The sequence below is a fragment of the Mobula hypostoma genome, chromosome 3 (assembly GCF_963921235.1).
Source record: "Mobula hypostoma chromosome 3, sMobHyp1.1, whole genome shotgun sequence".
NCBI lineage: Eukaryota > Metazoa > Chordata > Chondrichthyes > Myliobatiformes > Myliobatidae > Mobula > Mobula hypostoma.
The window spans coordinates 118869597-118894767 of record NC_086099.1 but is presented as its reverse complement, the minus strand read 5'-3'; the positions used below and the strand labels follow the sequence as shown (position 1 = coordinate 118894767).

Here is a 25171-nt window from a genome sequence, read left to right as displayed (position 1 = left end):
CCAATCAAAAAAAAATAAAAACCAACCCCCAATGCGCAGAGAAAGTGGAAAAAAAGCATAAATCACACCAACAACAGAAGCGAGCAACAGCATTTCGAATCCCCGGAGTAGGCCCATAGCCTCGGTATCAGTTCACATTAGTGGCCAAACTGCTGCAAATCTCGCAGACCTGAAGCATAGCAGATGGGGGCAGTCTCAGCGCCAAGGAGAGATAAATGAACATCACTGGACTGCGAGCGAAATCGGCCCAACTCTCGCCTCCAATCACAACACCCGGCCTTTCCAGTCTACCTAGACTGGCGTTTAAATTGTCCAAACAGTGGATCATACTTCGCATTAAGACCTGGGACCTGATCTAGACCAAAAATGCACCAGGCCTAGACCATGCCGCGCAGTGATTCACTCTGGATCTAGTTTACGTCACCCAGGCTGAAGCCTTTCTCAGCCTCTCCATATCAGCTCGGCGCTTAGAGCAATCCAACCTCACACCTGGGTTAGCTGGACAAGCATCAAAACTCCTCTTCCTTGACTCCTCCTCTCCAGATCACTCACTCCATCTGCTTCAACTTTGCAATGCACCAGCACTGCTCGTCTCTCAAATTCACTTTGCTTTCGCTTGCCTCTTCATTGTTTGCAGTGATAGTTTACCACTATTTACTTCAGAAAAGATGTTATTAGTGATGTTTTAGTCGAACTTCTCTCCTTTCAAATTGCCAGTAAGCTGCACACACATTCAGTAACGCCACCTTAAACCAGAACAATGAAGAATTTGAGGTATCGACAATCAGCTTAAATGTGACAATGAAAATGAGGATGAAAGCAGTCCATTATCTGCACTAGGTGCTTACGCTGATTTTGTTCATTAAACCAGGAAAGAAAGAGAGGGACAGTATGATCCAAACAGTCCTTCAACACATGAGGTAGGCCATGCCAATCCCTATCCATGGCCTGCATTTACTGCAGCAGCCACCCTGCAGCTCTAAGTTCACATCTCAATACTGAGCAGTTGCATCCCTCATCCTGGCCTACCCTCCATCAGCCTTCACAGGCAACCTCTCCAAAGTGAGTATGGGCAAATTATTAACAGTGCGGTACAAGCTGGTGGACTTGCATCAGGTTCCTGATAATAGTACTGTGCAGAGATTAAAAACTGAAGATTGGATATTCACCTGTAAATGTTCAGATCAAGAACATTATAACAAATCAGCGCTCCATGGGGTAGTTGCAAAAAGGGTACACTGGTACCATGCTAAAATATTTCCTATTACAGTGCATTCTGGTTAATTATGCCTTCGGTTAACCGGGGCAGCTACTTATTTGAGACAACTCTTAAATAACAAAAAGTAATCAAGAAAATAGCTGGGATTCCCTTCATTTATCTGGGGCACTATGCCACTCAACTGGGACAGGAGGCACTTGCTTAACTATTTTAACGAGCATCAGTCGCATACACTTACCTGGTCATTAGACACTACACTGTGTTTACAGCAAAACAGTTTTTAAATAGCATCAGTTGGTGTGTTTGTGTTCTAAGAGCAGTGATTTTTGTCACTGATAATTGGCCAGAAATAAACAGTACGACAATTCAGATCTGTTTTGCTCGCCGTGGTTTCAAGCATTCAGGTCTGGAAATATCTGAAATGCCCGTGAATGAAAATGAACCATTTCACTACTTCAACAAGTTAGGAACTACAAAGAATTTGAGGTATCAACAATCATCTTGAATGTTACAATGAAAATGAAGATATGGAGGATGCAATTATTAATAACATTGCGTGAAGGCAGTCCATTAACTACACGAGGTGTCTGTCCTGATTTTGTTCATTTACAGTTAATCAAAAGAACCTAGCAGCATATATACTCTATTGATAAATATTACGAACTAATACATAGTTTTATAGTACTGATACTATCAATAGTAGTATTGATACTGTTCTAATTTCATTTAAATACATAATTTGTTACTCAGTTAAATGGTAGTTTGTCTTTTTTATACCTTTTTAACAATTTTCTTGAAACTTTGGTTAATTGGGACAAAATGTACTGGTCGCAATGTGTCTCAATGAACCAGAATCCACTCTATATTCTGGCTTATTTATTTTATTGCATATGGATGTCATTGGCAATTTTGTTGATTACGATGCTAATATCTTGGTGTTGTTCCTGATCTGCTATTCTGTATTACTCCTTGAACAAGGGCTGAAGGGTAGGGCAAAGTGAGGAACATGCTACTGCATTGAAAGCTCATGGTACCCAGGGATGCCATGTTTGGAGCTGCTAGATCTCCCCTAAATATATCCCATTTAAAATGGTAACACTGCCACAGTGGCGAGTGTTTATGGTATGCAAAATCAACTTTATTCCACAGCTACAGAACAGTGACTGTTACCAAAAAGCATGGTTAAATGCATCTGCAACAGATGACCTGGAATGCGTGTTGTTTTACTCATCACCTGGTTGGAGCATAATCAAGGTGTTATGTTATTTAGGACTTTGGGTATTTGTTGCAATTACTGAGTGCCACTGAAGGGCAGGCATTTGCACACGAGGCCTTAAGCACAGCAGTTTCCAGCAGTTGGGAGGGTAGTCTGGCATAACAGCCTGCAATGTGCGCTGAGAATGGGGTATATCCTTCTGAGTGTTTAGATTGAAGGACTATAAGTACTTTCATGGAGTGGCATAGTAGCATAGCGGTTAGCACAACGCTTTACAGTGCCAGTGATCAGCGATTGGAGTTCTCAAGTCACAATCTGTAAGGAGTTTGTAAGTTCTCCTTGTGACCACGAGTTTCCTTCGGGTGCTCCATTTCCTCCCTCACTCTTAAGACGCATGGGTTAGCATTAGGGTTAGAGATATTAAGCGTGGGTATGCGAAATTGTTGGAGGAGGAGTGATAATACTTGCAGGCTGTCTCCAGCATATCCTTGGACTGTGTTGGTTGTTGATACAAATGATGCATTTTCATGTATGTTTTGAAGCTTTGATATACACTATCTTTTGTATCAGCACTCAGCAGGATACTACCATACACATTAGTGCAACGTTTTTAAAGTCAGTTTTTTTAACAAAAAAAAGTCTTTGAAGCCTGATGCTTTTGACCATGCATCTCTTGTCTATTTCCTGAAAGTAACCGTTCAAGAATTAATAGATTTATTCATCATGAGTAAAGCCCTCCCCATCATTGAGCAGCACATGTACATTGTCACAGGAGAGGAGCATCATCATCGCGGACACTCGCCACCCAGGTCATGCTCTCTTCTCACTGCTGCCATCAGGAAGAAGGTACAGGAGTCTCAGAACTCACACCACAAGGTTCAGGAACAGTTATTGCTCCTCAACCATCAGACTCTTGATTCAGAGGAGGATAAATTCACTCAAATTCACTTGCCATCACTGAATAGTTCTCACACCTATGAACTCACTTTCAAAGTCTCTTCATCTCATGTTCTCAATATTTATTGCTTATTTGTTTGTTAGTCTTTCTTTCCTTTTGTATTTGCACAGTTTGTTGTCCTTGGCACAATGGTTGTCCATTCTGATGGTGCAGTCTTTCATTGATTCTATTATGATTATGGGATTTATTGAATATGCCTGCAAGAAAATGATTCTTAGGGTTGTATATGGTGACATGTATAATTTAATTTACTTTGAACTTTATTTACTTAGAGATACGGTGTGGAATAGACCCTTCAGGGCAACAAGCCAGACCGCCCAGCAACCCACTTATTTAACCCTAGCCTAATCACAGGATAATTTACAATAACCAATTAACCTACTAATCAGTACATCTTTGAACCTTGGGAGGAAACCAGAGCACCTACAGGAAAGCCACGTGCTCACGGAAGAACATACAACTTTTCCTACAAAGGATGATGGAACTGAACCCTGAACTCCGACGTCCCAAGCTGTAATAGCAGCACGCTAACTGCTACACTACTGTGGTGCTAAAATGGATATCTATGACTAGAAAATTGCAATGTCACACTACTCTAAGAAGAGAGGAGGCAAAAAAAAGTAAACTATAGGCCGGTTAGCCTGACCTCAGTGGCTAGGAAGATGTTAAGAGTCCATTATTAAGGATGAGGTTTTGAAGTAGTTGGAGTTACATGTTAAAATAGGTTCCTTCAGGGGAAATTGTGCCTCACAAATCTGTTGAAATTGAGGAAATAATAGGCAGGATAGACAAACGAGAGTTAATGGATGTTGTTTATTTGGATTTTCAGGCCTTTGACAAGGTGCTGCATATGAAGCTGTTTAACAAGTTAAAAGCCCATGGTATTACAAAAAAGACATTAGCAAGAATAGAAAATTGGCTAACTTAGAGAGATAATAGTGGGAATAAAGAGGGCCTTTTCTGGTTAGCTGCTGGTGACTAGTGGTGTTCACAAGATCACAAGACAAAGGAGCAGAAGTAGGCCATTCGGCTCATCGAGTCTGCTCTGCCACTCCACCAAGAGCTAATCTATTCTCCCATCTAGGTCCAATTTCCAGCTTTTTTCCCATATCCCTTGATACCCTGACTAATTAGATACCTATCAAACTCCTCCTTAAACACCCTCAGTGATCAGGCCTCCACAGCTGTATGTGGCAACGATTTCCATAAATCCATGACCCTCTGGCTAAAAAAATTTCTCCTCATCTCTGTTTTAAATGGGTACTTATACTTACTTTATACTTTATTGTCGCCAAACAATTGATACTAGAACGTACTGGTCTCTTGTCCTGGACTCACCCACCAAGGGAAGCAGCCTTTCCACATCTACTCTATCCAACCCTTTCAACATTCGAAATGTTTCTATGAGATCCCCCCTCATTTTTCTATACTCTAATGCAGGGGTCCCCAACCCTTTTTTGCACCGCGGACCAGTTTAATATTGACAATATTCTTGCAGACTTGGGGGGGGGGGTAGATAGGGTTGCCAACGCACAAGGGTAGCAGTCAAATATGAGACACTTGTGTTTACCCCGAGAAAGACTACCATGACCATGAAGCCTTGCGCTGGCAACTGTGTGCGCATGCATGTACGTGCCGAGTTTTTTCTACACATCATTTTTGGCGATTCTGTTCAGTGAAACTACACTGTACATACATTATTTCAACTTCATATAGGCTGTGTATTTATCATATCATTCCTGTTTTTACTATATGATACTGCTATTTTAGGTTTATGGTTTATCTATTTGCTATTTTAGGTTTATCTATTTGGTATGATTTGGTAGGTTATTCTTCGGGTCTAGAAACACTCAAAAATTTTTCCCATATAAATTAATGGTAATTGCTTCTTCGCTTTACGCCATTTTGGCACAAAATGCGGTCCCGTATGGGACAAACCAATTTAGCCCAATATACGGGATGTCCCGGCTAATACGGGACAGTTGGCAACCCTGGGGGGTGGGGTGCGTTAATCACGACCGGAATATAGGTGATAAGTCAACTATAAGTCACTTATAAGTGGCTAATACACTCAATTTTGTTTCTAAAAGGGTTTATCTAACGAATTTAATATTAAACACACAGCACATATTTTCCTCGCATGAATATAGTGATGTCAATTATAGGTTACTTATAAGTCAACAGCATCATAACATTTTAAGTAACGTTTGGACATTAAACACACAGCACATATTTTCCATGTATGAACATATAAAATCATTGCAACACACCGATATTGCTGAACCAGTGGGAGCCCTGGGCTTGTTTCCTTGCAACAAGACGGTGATGGGAGACAGCGATACTCGAAGGGGGTTCCTTATGTCCAGTCTATTTCGCAATTTTGTTTTTGTTGCATTCATTGAAGAAAACCCCGCTTCGCAGCGATATGATGTTGGAAATGGAAGCAATGTTTTCAGTGCTTTCATGGCTATCTCAGGATATTTAGCCTTGACTTTGATCCAGAATGCCGGCAGAGATGTTATGTCAAACATACTTTTCAGCCCGCCATCATTTGCAAGCTCAAGGAATTGATCTTCTTCCCGCACCGACATGGATGACGCATGCGTAATGACCTCATGTGCGTTCAACAGTGGGCGTGACAGGGAATGAGGAAAGGTGCAGCTGACTCATATCGCCAAATCATATCATTTCCTCGCGGCCCGGTAGCACATGCTTTGCGGCCCGGTGGTTGGGGATCACTGCTCTAATGAATACAGTCCAAGAGCCGACAAACGCTCCTCATATGTTAGCCCCTGCATTCCAGGAATCATCCTCGTAAATCTTCCCTGAACTCTCTCCAACATCAGAACATCCCTTCTAAGATAGGGGGCCCAAAACTGCACACAGTATTCCAAATGAGTTCTCACCAGCGCCCTATAGAGCCTCATCAACACCTCCTTACTCTTATACACTATTCCTCTTGAAATGAATGCCAACATAGCATTCATTTTCCTTACTGCCAATCCAACCTGGTGGTTAACCTTTAGGGTATCCTGCACGAGGACCCCCAAGTCCCTTTGCACTTCCGATTTTTTGAATTTTCTCCCCATCTAAATAATAATCTGCCCGATTATTGCTTCTTCCAAAATGTACAACCGTACATTTCTCAACATTGTATCTCATCTGCTATTTCTTTACCCACTCTCCTAAACTGACCAAGTCTCTCTGCAACCTTTTCGTTTCTTCAACACTTCCTGCTCCTCCACCCATCTTGGTGTCATCAGCAAACTTAGCCACCAAACCATTTAATCCATAATCTAAATCATCGATATACATTGTAAAAAGAAGCGGCCCCAACACTGGCCCCTGCGGAACACCACAAGTAACCGGCAACCAATCAGAATAGGATCCCTTTATTCCCAGCCTTTGCTTTCTGCCTATCAGCCAATGCTCCACCCATTCCAATATCTTTCCTGTAATTCCATGGGCCCTCATCTTGTTAAGCAGCCTCTTATGCGGCACCTTATCGAAGGCCTTTTGAAAATCCAAATACACAACATCCACAGCCTCTCCCTTGTCAATCTTATTCGAGATTACCTCAAAAAATTCCAATAGGTTGGTGAGGCAGCATCTTCCCTTCATGAAACTTGGGCCTATCTTGTCATGCACCTCCAAGTATTTCATAACCTCGTCCTTGAGGATCGACTCCAATAACTTTCCAACTACCAATGTCAGACTAATAGGTCTGTAATTTTCTTTTTGTTGCCTCCCTCCTTTCTTAAACAGCTGAACTACATTTGTGACCTTCCAGTCCTCTGGAACCATGCCAGAGTCTGTTGATTCCTGGAAGATTATTTCCAATGCCTCCACAATCTTCAAAGCCACCTCCTTCAGAACCCGTGGGTGCACCTCATCCGGTCCGGGAGACTTACCTATTCTTAGTCCATTTAGCTTCCCAAGCACTTTCTCTCCAGTGATCTTGACTGTACCTAATTCTATTCCCTGAGACTTCTGGCAATCAGGTGTGTTGCTAATATCTTCCACTGTGAAGACTGATGCAAAATACTCATTTAGTTCCTCTGCCATCTCTTTGTTACCCATTATAATTTCTCCAGCATCATTTTCAATCGGTCCTATATCTACCCGTGTCACTCTTTTACCCTTCATATATTTAAAAAAAACTCTTAGTATCCTTTTTAATGTTAATTGCCAACTTCCTTTCATAATTCATCTTTTCTTTCCAAATGACTTTCTTAGTTTCCTTCTGTAAGTTCAGCAGTGGTCAATGTTAGAACTGCTTCTATTGACGTTAATTGCCATAGATGGAATTGACAACTTTCTTTGTGGCAAAGTTTGTATGCGATATGAAGATAGGTGGAAGGAAAGGTAGTCTGCAGAAGGACTTAGACTAATTAGAAGAATGGACAAAGAAATAGCAGATGAAATATAGTGTAGGGAAGTGTATGGTCATGCACTTTGGTAACAGGAATAAAAGGCAGAGACTATTTTCTAAATGCGGAGAAAGTTCTGAAATAAGAGTGCAAAGTGATTTAGCAGTCCTTGTACAAGATCCCCTAAAGTTAACTTGCAGGCTGAGTCGGTGGTATTGTGAGCTGTTTTAGGTCCCTTATCTAAAAAAAGATGTGCTGGCATTAGAGAGGGTGCAGAGGAGGTTCAAGAGACTGAAAGGATTAACGTATGAGGAGTGTTTAATGGCTCTGGGTCTATACTTGCTGGAGTTTAGACGTATGAGGGGGTATCTCATTGAAACCAATTGAAAATTGAAAGACCTTGAGTGAATGTGGGGAGGATGTTTCCTTGAACAGGGAAGTCTACGACTAGAGGACACTGGCTCAGAATAGAGGGCATCCATTTAAAACAGAGATGAGAAGGAATTTCTTTAACCAGAGGGTGATGAATCTGTTATATTCATTGCCACAGACAGCTGGGGCGGTCATATCATTGGACATATTTAGAAGGATATGGGAATAAAGGCAGGAGGATGGGGTTGAGAGGGATAATAAATCAGCCATGATGGAATGACAGGGCAGACTCTATGCCTTATGGTTTTCTGGCTTAATTCCTTCCACAACATCTTCTTAAAAGTAAAAATATAAAAAGTGGTATTTCTATAATATCAAAGATGCACTTTTCCCCATGTTATTTGTTTGCAGTCTGATTTATAGTCTCGTTAGCCATTTTTTATAAGGATATTTATCGCAAATTGACTCTCAGTGCACTGCTTTCAATTTATCTTCCTAACTCTTACATTATAGTGTTTGGCCAGGGCATTGACTTGACACATAAGTATTCAAGTACCACTGTCTACCAGGTCCTGCAATCCTGACACTGTCTCCTCTACCACAGCTTCATTAATTTGCAATTCAACCATAGTTTTTTTCCCTGAAAAAAAATCACTTGACATTTATATTTATAAAGTGGATGTAGCTTGATGTTGCAATGTATAAATACTGTGAATAAGTTCACTATTAACAATTAGCAGCAAATTTAAGTACAGTTCAAATTTAAACACAGAACTAGTTTTCCTTTGACTTGCAAGTACTAAATCTTGGGCGATTCACACTTAAAACTAAACACCAGGCCTTAGTGTTAAATTTAAATGTGCTTCCCTCATTTTCCATCAGTTTTGCCACTCCAATCAATGTCAACTACATGGTCACTGTTTTTATTTCCTCTGGTGAGATTACTTAATCATTTGCCATGGTTTAAATTACCCAACACCTTGCAGTTTCAACATCTTAAAAAAGAATTGCTTCATTTCAGAGTGAAGCTACAATTTTATTACTCATTTGCTACTTATCAATGAGTTCCTACTGTTACAGAATTACCAAAGGTCAAGTTTAATGTCAGAGAAATGTATACAATATACATCCTGAAATGCTTTTTCTTCGCAAAACATCCATGAAAAAAGAGAAGTGCCCCCAAAGAATGAACAGTTAAATGTGAGAACCCCGAATTCCCCCCCAGCTCCCCCTCCCGTGCGTAAGCGGCGAGCAACGATCTCCCTCCCACCAGCAAAAATAAACGCGCATTGGTACTATCACTGAGCCCAAGCGTGTGCTAAGCAATAGCAAAGACACAGACCAAATTTACCCCAAAAGCTTCGCATTTCGTCTGAAATTTGACAACCCACAGGTTCTCTCTCTCCCTGGCAAGGGAGATGGAGGTGTCCCCCATTTTCACAGCAAGCGGGAGACATAGCAACAACCCGCTGGTTTACAATCTTAAAAGTCCATATTGTCGCTTTTTTTTAACCATTGCTGCTCTTCATCAGAATATCCCATTTCTTTAAATTAGCTCTGATGCAAGCATAATTGCCCAGCCAGCTCAGTCGGTAGAGCATGAGACTCTTAGATGTACTCTTCTGCTATACTATTACTTCAGGAATATTAATATGGCCAAAATTTAAATGCTATAATTTATTCTTATATTTATGGATTAAAAAGAGTACTTACTATCATCAAAAATCCCAGCATGTGCAAGAAGAAGTGTAACAACCTTTGGGTCTTTTTCCATTTGCAGGATCTGTTGGTTTCCATGTGACATTAATGTACAAACATTAATTGCAAAGTCCACTTCATTGGGAAGTCCAGAAAGCAAAGACAGCATCACTTTATTATAGTCACTGATCGTAGTAAATTCTGTAAATAGGCCATAACCACGACGTACACTTTCTGGAAAAAAGAAGAAAAACATTTAGATTTTTTTTCCTCCCTAGTTTACAACAGACAATAGACAATAGGTGCAGGAGTAGGCCTTCGAGCCAGCACCGCCATTCCCTGTGATCATGGCTGATCATCCATAATCAGTATCCAGTTCCTGCCTTATCCCCATAACCTTTGATTCCGCTATCTTTAAGAGCTCTATCCATCTCTTTCTTGAAAGCATCCAGAGACTTGGCCTCCACAGCCTTCTGGGGCAGAGCATTCCATACATCCACCACTCTCTGGGAGAAAAAGTTTTTCCTCAACTCCATTCTAAATGGCCTACCCCTTATTCTTAAACTGTGGCCTCTGGTTCTGGACTCACCCATCAGCGGGAACATGTTTCCTGCCTCCAGCGTGTCCAATCCCTTAATAATCTTATATGTTTCAATAATATCCCCTCTCAGCCTTCTAAATTCCAGAGTATACAAGCCCAGTCGTTCCAATCTTTCGACATATGACAGTCCTCCCATCTATCAACTGTTAAAGCTGTGCTTAAAATTATACACGTCATGTTAGAAGTAATGCTTGATAGCTCACCTGGTGGGATGACAATGGGAATAATGTGGATACAAAATTGGTTGAAATAGAATACAGTGTAGCCGTAAAAGGTTATTTTTCCAGATAAAGTGAATAATGCTGCAAAATGTCTTAAGTATAACCACATTCACTGAAACACATTATGGAGCTTGAAAAACATTAGGATAGGTAAATGCTAGGGTTGGAGGGATATACCTCAGGTTACTACAGGAAACAAGAGATTGTTGAGCTGCTGGTGATGATTTTTGCGTCCTCACTGGCCACAAGAGTAGTACCAGAAGATTAGAGAACAGCAAATCAATCCTTTGTTCGACAAAAGTAATAGGGGTAATCCTGGGAAATGTAGATCAGTGAATTTTTCATTACTGGTGGACAAAACTATTGGAGAGGATTCTGAGAGACAGGATTTACGAGCATTTAGAAAAGCACAATCTGATGAGGGTAGTCAGCAGGGTTTGTGAGGAGAAGGTCATGCCTCAAGAACCTGATTGACTTTTTCCAAGAAAGTCACAAAACATATTGATGTGGTGGTTGTTGTGTGTATGGATTTTAAGAAAGACATTTGACAAGGTTCTCCATGGTAGGCTCATTCAGAAAGTCAGGAGGCATAGAATTCATGAAAACCTGGCTGCATGGATTCAGAATTGGTTTGCCCATGGAAGGCAGAGGGTGGTAGTGAATGGAGCATATTTGTCTTGGAAGTCTGTGAGCAGTAGTGCTCCGTAGGGATCTGTAGTGTTCTGGGAACCCTGCTGTTTGTGATTGTAATAAAGGACTTGGATGAAGAAGTGGAAGGGTGAAGAGGTAGAGTGTGGTAAGTTTGCAGACTGACACGAAGGTTGGTAATGTTGCGGATAGTGTAGAAGATTGTTTGTTATAACATGACATTGAAAGGATGCAGAACTGGGCTGAGAAGTGGCAAGTGGAGCTCAATCCAGAAAAGTGTGAAGTGATACAGTTTGGAAGGTTGAACTTGAAGGCAGTGTACAGAGTTAATGGCAGGATTCTTAACAGTGGAGGAACAGAAGAATCTTAGGGTTCATGTCCATACATCCCTCAAAGTTGCAGTGCAAGATGAAGGAGTATGGCATGTTGGCATGTTGAACTCAATCCGGAGATTGAGTTCAAGGGCTATGAGGTAATGTTGCAGTTTCAGAAAACTTTGGTTAGACCACACTTGCAATATTGTGTTCAGTTCTGGTCACCTTATTATAGGAGGATCTGGAGACTTAGCAGGATGTTGCTTGGATTAGGGAGTATGTCTTATGAGGAGAGGTTGAGAAAACTCAGATTTTTCTCTTTGGATCAAAGGAGGATGAGAGGCGATTTGATAGAGGTTTGAAGGATGATAACAGCCATAGATAGAGAGCCAGGGCCTTTTCCCAGGAGGCAATAACTAATACAAGAGGACATACTTTTAAGCTAATTGGAGGAAAGTATAAGGGAGGAAGTCAGAAGTAGTTTTTTATTTTGCTCTACTCAGAGAGTGGTTAGTTCATGGAGCAGGTAGAAGTAAATATATTAGGAACATTTAAGGAACTCTTAAATAGTCACATGGATGAAAATCACAGTAGACTATGTGGGAGACCAGGTTAAAAGACTGGCACAGCATTGTGTACTGAAGGGCCTGTATCTTGCTGTACTGTTTTAGGTTCTATATTCTATGAACTGGATATGCATATGTAGGAGATAAATTAAACTTGTAAATTAATAACCATGTTAAAAAAAAGGGCAATTTATAAACTTTTGAAGAATACAGGCAAACTGATAAGTGATAAGGGAATTTTTTGCAGCATGTTCAAGTAATAGGTTTTATTAGAAAAATGAAGATGGCAATGCAATTAAATGGCACAATTTTGAAGAGAAGGCTGAAAGATATTTTGGTGTCATCTACAACCATATTAGAGACAAGGTGTATATACAAAGATCTTGAGGTGGGAGGAGAAGAAGGCGACGTGACGCAGCGCGCGCAGCTCTCCAGTGAAATTATATTGTATTTGTAAATAGGATGCCGTGCACAATTCTGATTTGATGGAGACATAGGTGAGAAGCACAGAGGAACATCTAAGAAATTTCTGAAATGCCCGGTTTGCTGCCGCTGCTACTGTGCAATCGAGAATCTCTGGAGGGAAGGCCCCAAAATCCCTGGCCTTGTTTGCTGCTGGCGACCGAGGCTGGGGTCGAAGCATTCAGCAGAGGTGGCGCTCAGTACTTGGTGTCGGAGGGTTGATCGGAGCTCGAAGTTTTCAGACGACTCAGAGTCCGACTGTGGTCGAGCATGGCAGGCAGAGTTTTCTTCCTTCTCCCGTCTGCGTGAGATGTGGGACTTTTGAGAGACTTTGAACTTTTTTACTGTGCCCATGGCCTGCACTTCATCGAGTTATGGTATTGTTGCACTGTTGTAACTATATGTTATAATTATGTGGTTTTTGTTAGTTTCAGTCTTGGTCTGTCCCGTGTTTCTGTGATATCACACCGGAGGAATACTGTATTATTTCTTAATGCATGCATTACTAAATGACAATAAAAGAGGACTGCATGTCCTCGTAATCTAATCTTTGGAGGTGCGAGCACAGGTTGAAAAGCTATAATAATCCATGGCTTTTAGAAATAAAAGTGAATAACTTTTATAAATGCACATATATCAAAAGGAGCACTGTTGAATTCTGGATATCACTCTTCAGGTATAAAAATAAGGGCCATAGAGATGGTACAGAGCAGATTTACATCAATACTAGATGCACAATATCTGTTAGACAACAGAAGAGGGTATTGACTTTCTCCATTAATAGAAGAACAAGCTTAAAGGTTTATAAAATGAGAAAATGTTTCCACTGGCTGAAATGCAATAACAAGAGGGCATGATATAAGGTAATTACCACAAGAACCAAGAACTGTGCTAGGAGTATTTTTTTTAAATGGTTAACTGTTAGTCCTGACGAAGGGTCTCGGCCTGAAACGTCAACTGCACCTCTTCCTAGAGATGCTGCCTGGCCTGCTGCGTTCACCAGCAACTTTGATGTGTGTTGTTATGTAAATTCAGTGCTAACATTACCAGGAGAAACAGCTGAAGGGTAAAAGATTGATAGGCTAGGGAATGGAACCCATTGCAAATAGTTATCAAAGGCACAACGGGCTGAATGGCTGATTGATGCTGTATCAATGAGACCCACTCTCAGGGTCTCACGACTGGCCACTACTTGACATACCAAGGACACGGCCTAGAAGACTAGCATGCCTTCAGGGTTCTGGGATTTTGTGGCTCTGGAGGCGGGCAGATTTGAGGTTGGTGCCTCCATAGGAAATTGGTGTGTCCTGGGAGATGGAAGATTGAAAGCAGCAAGCTGGCTGCACGCCCAGAGACACGAGTTCTTTGGGTACAGAGCTCGGAGAAAGTGACACAACAGATTTTTAAATCAGCAAATTGTTTGTTATGTCTCTCCTCTCGCTGTGAAACGAGGCCACCTCTTTTTCCCTTATTAGGGAGAGAGCCTGTGGTATGTCGAATTACCAAGTGAACAAGCAGTCTTTGGGGTACTGCAAGTCAGTGTTTTTATTGATACTTTGCTGCACGCTTGAGTGCTCGGCATGGGTGCTGATACTTTTTTTGCTGGTGGGGAATGGGGGATCTTTGATTTGCTGCTGCTTACATGTGGGGGGGGAGCTGGGGAGGCTTTGGGGTTCTAACATTTAACTGTCATTCATTCTTTGGGGCATTCCTCTGTTTTTGTGGATGATTGCGAAGAAAAAGAATTTCAGGATGTATCTTGTATACCTTTCTCTGACATTAAATGTACCTTTGAAATCTTTGAATTAAAAGCTATTTAAAATTTGTTCTGAAGTAATCTCATAGCCCAACTACTTCGCACGTATGCTAACTGAAATAGGCAGATAAAGGTTGTTGTACTAGTTAGTGCTTGTAGGCACCAGGGCTGACAAAGAGTTAGTTCACTCTTAAACTGGAGGTTTAAGAGAAACTTTACTGAAATACATGTACCAACTGGGTACTTGTATCGCTCTGTTAAGAGTTCAAATCCCATCTCCAATACAAGTTATTCAATTAATTTCTTCTAGACTTTGTTTCATTGGTACTTACCTGGGATAATGTGCTGATGATGATTATAAAACAAATGAACCCCAGAAACAACAGCTTGTGGCCGAGAATTAGTTGGTGTAAGTACTTCTTCATCCTCACCAAAATGATGCAACTTTTCATAACTCTCCAGGTACCTGCACAAAGAACATTGAACTGAATGTATACTTTCCAGAGGTTACACTGCAGTTGACAAATCAAAACAGAACGAAGGTATTGGTAATAATTGAATTATTTCACAAATATATTTCGAAACTGGAATCTTTGATTACTTACAGCCTAGTACCAAGCAGGTGGGCAACAGAAGATCAAATACAAAAAAAATCAAATGCATTGATATTTGCATATACTAAATTACCAGTACAGAAATTAGCCAAGTTTGCAAAAGTACATAAGAGGATAGTGAAGTGGGAAATGATAGGTAAATTACAGTCCATTGCACATAAATGAATTTAGGAAAATGTGAAAAAGAAACTTTAAAAGGCATTGAATAAAAAGGAAAGTAACAATTAGTTCAGTGTTATAAAAGAGCAAGATTTATTGACACTTTCTCCTATAGGCTGAGAAAGAGAAATGTACACGTAGCCAAAATTTTAAAGGAATTTAGGAATACAAATTGAAAGATTATTTCCAGTAACAATGGTGAATCTCAGAAATTAGAAAATTAGGCTACCTTTCACAACCACCATTTATTAAAATTAGAGTATTTACAGCATGCATTGCTTTATCATAAGTTGAAATTGAACCAATGTAATTTAAAATGAACTCTTTCAGACAGGCTGATCTCAACTGCCAACATCCAAGTAAATATTGCACTTTTTAAAGTTTGTAGTGATTTAATAGATTGCACAGTAGAGGAGTTAAGACTATAGTTAAGTCAGTGAAGAAGATTGACATTAACCATGCTTGGCAACTACTTTGAATTTAAATTACTTTGCACTTTATATTGGCCTTCACAAAATACAACTTTTTAATGTAAATGTGAGATTGAGTTAACAGTGCTGTATATGCTTCCATAATTTCAGATACTGCTGAAAACTCAAGAACACTGGATTTGTTGCACAAATATTTTACTGAACTTACCTTAATCATGAATATTCAAAAGCATGTAAATTTTGCTATATAGTGGTATAATTTGCAGAAATGCTAATAACTATATACCAGAAAATTACAAAGAAATTACAAAGTAATAAAGTAGGGACATTAACAAGCTTGGAAAAGTACTACAAGACCAATTTCTGTAATTTCCATAGCTATTTAACTGGCCACCTCCCCATTTTTCTTAATTACAACTATCCAGATTTTGCTGCCTGTGGCCATGAATTGCTGTGTCATAAAAAGTTTCAAATGGAAACATTCTTCTCTCCTGAGCACTTCTACATGTAACCTGATGTTAGTTTACGAAACAGCTGAAAACAGTTGGGTTGAGTTCTACTTCCTTGCTTACTGTGCTAAGAAACTCTTGCAGCAAAATGTAGTGAGTTTTTCTTCATCTGCAACAACACCTCCATTTTCCTTCAAATTTGATTTGACATTAGTCAGTGAAAAACTCATCCTGCATCATCAAGATTCTTAGAGCTTCAATTCACCAGAGCTTTTTCATGAAATGCTTCTTGGTTAAATGCTATTTTGATGCTGAGCCCTTGCAGTAACATTGACTAATCCTCTAGGAATGTGGCTTTTCTTCCATGGTTGTTCTAAAGCCACAGTACAGTTTGGGGCTGAAAGATCTTGATTCACTGATGCCAATGAACAGGCTGTTGATAAGTACTTGAAAGCACAGACCACTAAGCCCACCAACATTGTTCATGAGGCCTCTAATTTTCTGATTTGTTTTTTTTACACTTTCTTTTTAAGTGTTTGTCAAAATTGATTAATTTATGTTATTGATAAAATTCAGTTAATAAGGCCATTTACCTTTTGACCTCTGTAAGTGCAACTGAATCAAAATAACAATTGAAACACTCTGGTTCCATCGGCTGCACAAGTCTAGGGAAGACAATCTCCAGCCCCGCCAAATGTGTGAGATTGAGGTGCAAGCCCACCATGAAACCTCCTATTTGTGTGGATGCTGCATGATTCGTTACCCTGTTACAAATCAGCACCACAAAATAACAGACACTGCATACAACTAAACGATTTAGCTTTATAATTCTTAATTTGCCTAAAGGGTTAGTAAAGAAAAAGCAAAAAAAAGGCCCATTTTAGTGAAACAGTCTAATATGCACAAGTTGAAGCTCACGGTTTCCCATTCGCAAGTCCTCCTTTAATCTCTCCGAGCTTCGTCGGATCATGGCCCCGCTCTGGGTCAAGTCCTACGACCTCTTCTCTCCGGCGCCTTCTCCCTTCATCTCCCGCCGAACAAAAGACCCAGATCCCACCAGTGTCAGGCACACAACACGAAAACACACTCCCTTCATTGGACGGCTCACATTCCAAAGCACCCGTTATCTGTAACCATAACGCAAAAACTGCTTCTACTGAAAGATCATTACATAGGCAGTAAAACCTTTCCCCCCACCAAAATTAGCCATGTCCTCATGATATTGAGATAATGTGCTGCCTCTTCATACAAAGCACAAAGTCCAACCCAGGTGTAAATGGCAGTGACATAGGTCACCAAGGTGATAGCTGCCATACTCTGTTCCCCCGGTGGTACATAGGCCAGCCAATCTGGTGGTCTCCAGATTCTTTGAGACTTCCTTGCCCCGTCATCTACTTCTTCAGATTCAGACACTCTTTGGGATACTTCTGATCTACATGCTGAGGCTTCCCCCGGTTTATCACTCATGCACTCTTGCGACTCAGACCCCTTTGCCACTTGGCTGAGCCCCGCTTCATCCCTTTCATGGTCACACTGAAACCCAGTCTGTCCACAGATAGTTCCTTCTAATTTCAACTGACTCAGCGAGAGAAGGGTTGGGAATCTCTTCCTCAATCAGTGGGGAGTTAGCAAAAGGCAGCAATACCACACCCCATTTCCCCATCCTCCGAGTCCGTATCCCATTTAGGGGCAGAGGGCGGTCTAACCTCTCCTGCTGTTGGAGCTTCAGTCATCCTGCGTCGCCGCAGGGTCCTCTTACTAAGTGTAGGCTCCAGGTCGGGCTCTGGGTCAACCCACACCTTTTGTCCCCGAGGCAGAAGATGGTTCCAATGGAAAATCTTGACAGGCCCATTCCCATCCTCTAGTTTCACCCGGAAAACTGGGACATTTGGCATCTGACTCTCCACAACATAGGATGTTGCTGCCCAGCAGTCAGCCAATTTATGCTTCCCAGTCAGTCCCAAATTCCTTAGGAGGACTTGGTCTCCAGACATGAGTTGGGAGAACCTAACCTTTTGATCATACCTCCTGTTATTTCCTTGATTCTGCTTAGCAGCCGCGACCTCAGCTAATTCATAAGCCTTTTTTCCAGCTCCCTTCTCATAGCAGACACATTCTTCAGATAAGTCTTTAGTGGTAAGTCTTCCTCACCAGTCCCAAAACAAAGGACGATGGGCAAACTCGTATCACGCCCAAACATCAGATAATATGGCGAGTACCCGGTAGCTTAATTTCGTGTGGAGTTGTAGCAGTGGACCAGATGTCCAATATGTTGACTCCACTTGTTCTTCTTGCTGATTTCCAAGGTTCTGAGCATGTCTAGCAAGATCCGATTAAACCTCTCAGGTTGGGGATCACCCTGCGGGTGATAAGGCGTAGTCCTAAAATTCTTGACTCCAAGCATGCTCAGTAAGTCATGTGTGAGCCTACTCTCGAAATCCCGAAATACTTCTCCCATAACACCTTAGCCACCATGGACGCCCTCTGGTCCTTCGTAGGGAAAGCTTGCGCATATCTGGTGTAGTGATCCGTAATGACCAAGACATTAGCTATGTTGCTGGCATCTGGGTCTATTGACAGGAAATCCATACACACCAGGTCAAGGTGCCCCACACTCTGCAGTGGGACAATGGAGCAGCCCTCGTAGGCAGCATTTTCCTCCGTATTCATCAAATGCACGACCTGCAGTACTCTTCAACCTCCGGCTTCATTCGGAGCCAGTAGAACCGATCTCTGAGCAATCCATAGGTCTTTTCAACCCCCAAGTGGCCAGAATCGTCATGAAATGACATCAACACAATCCTCGGATACCTCTTAGGCAGAACCAGCTGGGAGCGTGTTTCGTGTTCTCCACTTGGGCTATGTCTCCCTTTTCAACCACTGACCAAATGGTGCCAATGCCCAGGTCTTCTCTCTAAGCAGCTGCCACTTCCCCAGGACTCAATTCCGGAAACTGGTTTGTTTTCAGAGCAGTCAAGTTACAGTAAGCTTGTGGAATGGTGCCATCAGAAGCTCCCAACTGATCTATCGCTCAATCCTGCTCTTGCGTTCCCTCTGCCTTCATGATGATGGAAAACTGACACATGGCTTTCACTCCCAGAGCAGGAATGCTCTCCCACTCTTCATCCCTGTCCAGCCCTTCAGGCGCACATCGGGACAAAGCACCATCTTCAATGTTCCTACTTCCCGGCTGCTACTTCAGGCTGAAATCATAGGCAGACAACGCTGCCAACCACCGATGGACTGTGGCATCCAATTCTGCCGAGGTCAGGATACAAGTTAGGGAATTGTTATCCGTCCTCACCTCAAACTTGGCACCATAGAGGTAGTCACTCAATTTATCCATCACAGCCCATTTTAATGTCAGGAACTCCAACTTGTGAGTGGGATAGATTTTCTTAGACAGCAACAGACTTCAGCTGACAAACATAACAAGTCTTAACCCAGTGCCCTTATCCTGATGCAGGACACCTCCTAAGCCCACTCTGCTGGCATCCATATTTAGTACATACAGCAATTGGGGGTCTGCAAAAGCCAGCATAGGCACCTGTGTCAGCAGCTCCTTCAGCGACTGAAAGGCCTCTTCACATTTCGCAAGCAACCTCACTCCAAAAGGCTCCGAAGAGCTAAGATACTCTTTACCCTCCCCTCCTTTTATCTTCCTCCCTTTTTTCCCTCAAGGGAGGGCAACTACCCAGAAGCTAATTTAAAGGGTGACTCACTTTCACGTAGCCCTTCACGAACCTCTGATAGTACCCACTGAACCCAGGGAATGAGCGCAAAGAGCTCACAGTCTGGGGCCTTGGCCATGTGGTAACCTCTCTATCTTAGACGGATCCATAGCTACTCCATCTCAAGAGACTATGTACCCAACATAGCTAAAAGACATCTTGCAGAACTGGCACTTGTCCAGGGAAAGTTTTAACCCTTCAGCATTCAGGTGGCCCAGTACCTTCAGAGCCTCACTTCATGTTCCTCCAAGGTGAACTCAAACACTATGAGGTCATCCAAATACACCAATACCTCAAGCAAGTTCATATCCCCCACCGTTTTTCCATGACACGCTGGAAAGTTGCAGGGGCTCCCGATATGCCCTGGGGCATCCTTCCAAACTGGAGAAATCCCAGGGGACACATAAATGCAGTCTTCTCTTTGTCAGCCTCACTCATGGGGATCTGGTAATATCCACTCCTCAAGTCCAGCACACTGAACCACTTTGCACCACTCACACAGGCCAGCACAACTTCAATCTTCCAGACTGTATACTAGTCAGGGACAGTACGCCTGTTCAGAGTCCTATAGTCCACACACATCTGTACTTTCCCATTCTTCTTCCTGGCCACTACTATTGGGACACATAGGGGCTTCTGGACTTGGTGGTGATCCCAGCTTCCTTCAGCTTACACAACTGCTGCCGAACGTCTTCCACCTCTGCAGGGGCCAGTCGCCACGATCTATCTCTGAACAGAGTGTGCTCAGTCACCCAGATGTGTGGCGAGTGCTCTTGGAATAACCCACATCAAACTAGTCCAGTAGAAAAGACACCTTACAGTTTCAACAACTCCTCTATCAACCTCCTTTTAAAACCCACGGGAACCAGGGAGTCCCCAGAATTGAATAACTCAGCGAGCAACTTTCCCCCTTTTGTAGATAGTTTCTCCCAGGCTTGTTTCACAGGGACACTAGACATTACTTCCACTGGGAAGAGATGCGCCAGGGGCATCTCCCGCTTGAAGGTGACCTCCTTCTTCGTAGTATTCCTGACAATCACAGCTAACCTGTTTGCCTGTACAACGGAGGGCTTCTTCAGTTCAAGCCTCACCAGTACCCCAGCAGGCATGACAGAGTCCTCTTCATGGTCTTCTGGAGCATTCACCAAGAGGGCCTCAGCCTCAGGTATTACGGGAAATTTGGGGTTTCCCATCACTCTCGCTACTTCCCCAGGTTGTAACATGATTGCCTTTGACTGGGTGAACCACACAGTCCGTCGCCTAAGCTCATTATCCGCCCAGGTACCCAGGGGCTCACTCTCTGAAGGGTTTCCCGTCATTCACACTCCCGCCTGAAGTGTCCCTCTTCACCACAGTTATAACAGACAATACTGGCTGTTCCCCTGCTCGCGGGATCCCTGCTGCTATGCTAGTGACCCTCTGTATAGTCCAGCTTCCTAGTAGGGTCCGCCTCCCTATCAGCTCCATCATGTTGGGGGGGGGGCACACCCAATGATAACAACTGGTACATCTCAGTTCTCAACTCTGCCACGATCTCCTCTACCACTTCCTGGAGTGGGACATCCGTAATCACTTCAACGCAGGGGACCACGACCGAGGACTGTACCCTGCTGACAGAGACCTCCCACGCCTCCGACGCATTCTCCTCCTCTTGTATTTCTCTGATCAGCTCAACAAACAAGGGAGGGGGGCACGTCCTACGAGACAGTCAGAGCCCTAGATGATCAGATTCTGGGACTGGGTGCCTTTTGCTATTTGGTCCATTCTTAACTGATCCACCACAGGTGGCTGATTAGCCCCTCTATGCCGCAAGCAATTTAGCTGCCTCTCCAGCTAAAAAATGTAGGCAGAAAGCTTCTCCTCCTCCTCTTGACACATGTTCTGAAACCCCGTCATGAGCTCCATTGGGCTTCCTGTCCCACCAAACACCTTCTCTAGTGCTTGCATGTATGGTGCAAAAGTGGCAAGGGGGTTCTGTCTCTTTACGGCTCTCACTACGTCAGCAGCCCACCCTCTCAAACATTCAACCAATCGTTGTTGTTTTACGTCATCAGAACACTGCCGCTCATCCAGCATCTGAGAGGTCTGCTCCACCCAAGACTCATACTCCTCTTCCCCTTTAGGGGTGGGCTTCGTTCCTGAGAACAGATGAAACCTACGATAGCTGGGACTTTTGAACCTGAGCATTTTTCCATTTATTTGCCATGGATGTAAGGGCGGCTACCAAGTCAGAATTCTCACTCCTTGCTGGGGACTTATTAGACATTCCAAATCAGACCACTCCTTCTCCTTGCTCTGCAGAAATGAGAGCACCCTGTCTTTGAAGTCTCCGCCCCCAGCTACAGGAGACTCGACTTGTGATTCAGTCCACTTCCCTACATTCTCCTCCTCCCGGAATGTACAGACAGCCCACAGCGCCCCCTCTACCTCCCAGGGCCCCTATAGTACCAGGCAGTTCCACTGCCATTACGTCAGCTCTAGTCTAGTCAAAGGAAGTCCTTGCCTGCCAGTTTATCAAACATCCGCCCCACAATTCTAACTTTTCCTACAGCTTTAACAGTATTTAAAATTTGAGTTAACAATTCATCAGCAATACAAATGTCTATCCCACTCAACACGCATGCATTCGTTATCAGTAACCCTGTGGATTTGCAACACTGCTCAACCCTGGCAGCATCCATAACCACGTGCCGTAATCACTTTACTGGACAATAGTTTAGCACAGACTTAAACACACAACCCACTAGATCATTGCTCAGGGCAATCACACAGAATCCAACAAAATCGATCCCGGACAATACCACCACAATTGAAACACTCTGGTTCCGTTGACTGCACAAGTCTAGGGAAGACAATTTCCAGCCCCGCCAAATGTGTGAGATGAGGTGCAAGCCCACCATGAAACCTCCTACTTGTGTGAATGCTGCGTGATTCGTTACCCTGTTACAAATCAGTACCACGAAATAACAGACAGTACACTGCATACAATTAAACGATTTAGATTTATAATTCTTAATTTGACTAAAGGGTTAGTAAAGAAAAAGCAAAAGGGGCCCATTTTAATGAAACAGTCTAATGTGCATAAGTTGGGGCTCACGGTTTCCCCTTCGCTGAACCTCCTTTGATCTCACTGAGCTTCGCCGAATAATGGCCCCACTTCGGACCCAGTCCTACAACCTCTTCTATCCGGCGTCTTCTCCCTTTATTTCCGGCCGAACAAAAGACCCAGATCCCACCGATGTTGGGCACACAACACGAAAACACACTCCCTTCATTGGACAGCTCACATTCCAAAGCACCCATTATCTGTAACCATAACCCAAACACTGCCTCTACAGAAAGATCATTACGTTAGCAGTGAAACATTTCCCAGGGTGTTACACAACAAAGGCACCATGCTGAAGAGATATGTTTGTGTATTATCTGCAACCCATAGTATTAAGTCCTTCAGCGAACCAAAAGCACTGAAAAGTATTTACGAGAGGAAATATTCAGAACCCTTGCCACTTGTTGAACACAGCTAAAGGCTGGCTTTAATTCTACTCCTCATTTAAAGATGGATTTCATCGTTCATTCTGATGCTTTTAGAGTTCAAGAGAACCTACTTTGCCAGGAAACAAGTTATAGAGTCATAGAGCACTATACAACCCCCTCAGCTACCAACTCCACACCAAACTGTAATTTTTCCTAGTCCCATCAACCAGTGCCTGGACAATGCCCTCCATAACACTTCCATTCATGTATTCAGCCAAACTTCTCTTACATGTTGCAATCGAACCCAAATTCATTACTTCCTCTGGCAGCTCAATACAGACTCACACCATCCTCTAAGTGAAGAAGCTCCCCCTTGGGATTTCCTTAAATATTCCATCTATCACCGTTAACTATTCACCCCTAGTTCTAGTGTCACCCAACCTCAGTGGAAAAAGCCTGCTTGCATTGACCCTATCTATACCCCTTACTATTTTGTATACCTCTATCAAATCTCCCCTCAGTCTCCTTCACTCCAGGGAATATTAAGTCTAAATCTATATAAAGTCCTTACACATCTGGAGAAGAAGGATGCTTATGTGAGAATGCTGTTCTTGGATTACAGTTCAGCATTCAACACCATAATTCCATCCAGGCTCAACAGTAAGCTCAGAGAACTCGGTCTTGACCCTGCCTTGTGCAGCTGGATCCTGGACTTCCAGTCAGATCACCAGTGGGTGTAAAGATTGGGCTCCCTCACCTCTGACTCTCAACACAGGAGCCCCTCAGGGCTGTGTACTAAGTCCCCTTCTTTACTCCCTGCATACCTACGACTGTGTTGCCAATCTGCTAATTAAATTTGCCAATGACACATTGATTGGCCTAATCTCAAACAATAACGAGGTGGTTTACAGGGAAGAAGTCATCTCTTTGACAAAGTGGTGTCAAGAAAACTACCTCTCCTTCATTGTCACAAAAACAAAGGAGCTGGAAGAATGGAGATGGGCTAACCCCTATTGACATCAACGGATCTGGGGCTGAGAGGGTAAACAGCTTTAAGCTCCTCAGCATCCACATCACCAAGGACCTCACGTAGTCTATGCACACCAGCTGTGTGGTGAAAAAGGCATAACAGTGCCTCTTTCACCTCAGACGGTTGAGGAAGTTTGGTATGGGCCCCCAAAATCCTAAGAACATTTTACAGGGCCACAATTGAGAGCATCCTGACTGGCTGCCTCACTGCCTGGTATGGGAACTGTACCTCCCTTAATCGCAGGACTCTGTAGAGAGTGGTGTGGTCAGCCCAGCGTCTCTGTAGTTGTGAACTTCTCATAATTCAGGACATTTACAAAGACAGCTGTAAAAAAAAAGGCCTGAAGGATCACTGGGGACTCGAGCCCCTCAGCTATGTGGAGTACTTCGCCATGTATTCAACCTGAGCCTGAGGCTCCGGAGGGTTCCTGTGCTGTGGAAGATGTCCTACCTCGTCCCTGTGCCGAAGACACCGCGCCCCAGCAGCCTCAATGACTACAGACCGGTGGCATTGACCTCCCACATCATGAAGACCCTGGAGAGACTTGTTCTGGAGCTGCTCCGGCCTATGGTCAGGCCACACTTAGATCCCCTCCAGTTCGCCTACCAGCCCCGACTAGGAGTTGAGGATGCCATCGTCTACCTGCTGAACCGTGTCTACGCCCACCTGGACAAGCCACCGAGCACTGTGAGGGTCATGTTTTTTGACTGCTCCAGTGCTTTCAACACCATCTGCCCTGCTCTGCTGGGGGAGAAGCCAACAGCAATGCAGGTGGATGCTCCCCTGGTGTCATGGATTCTTGATTACCTGACTGGCAGACCACAGTACGTGAGCTTGCAACACTGTGTGTCCGACAGAGTGATCAGCAGCACTGGGGCTCCA

At 43.1% G+C, this 25171-nt stretch overlaps 1 protein-coding gene across 1 annotated transcript in view; it reads right to left on the bottom strand.

Annotated features, from left to right (window-relative positions):
- The window catches only part of LOC134344218 (AT-rich interactive domain-containing protein 2-like), a 378430-nt gene that overhangs the window by 141981 nt on the left and 211278 nt on the right, over nucleotides 1-25171 (bottom strand). The window contains exons 4-5 of the mRNA XM_063043648.1: nucleotides 14734-14867; nucleotides 9849-10067 (exon numbers count right to left, since the gene is read on the bottom strand). Coding sequence (XP_062899718.1) covers nucleotides 9849-10067; nucleotides 14734-14867 — 353 coding nt within the window. The remainder of the gene's footprint in view (nucleotides 1-9848; nucleotides 10068-14733; nucleotides 14868-25171) is intronic.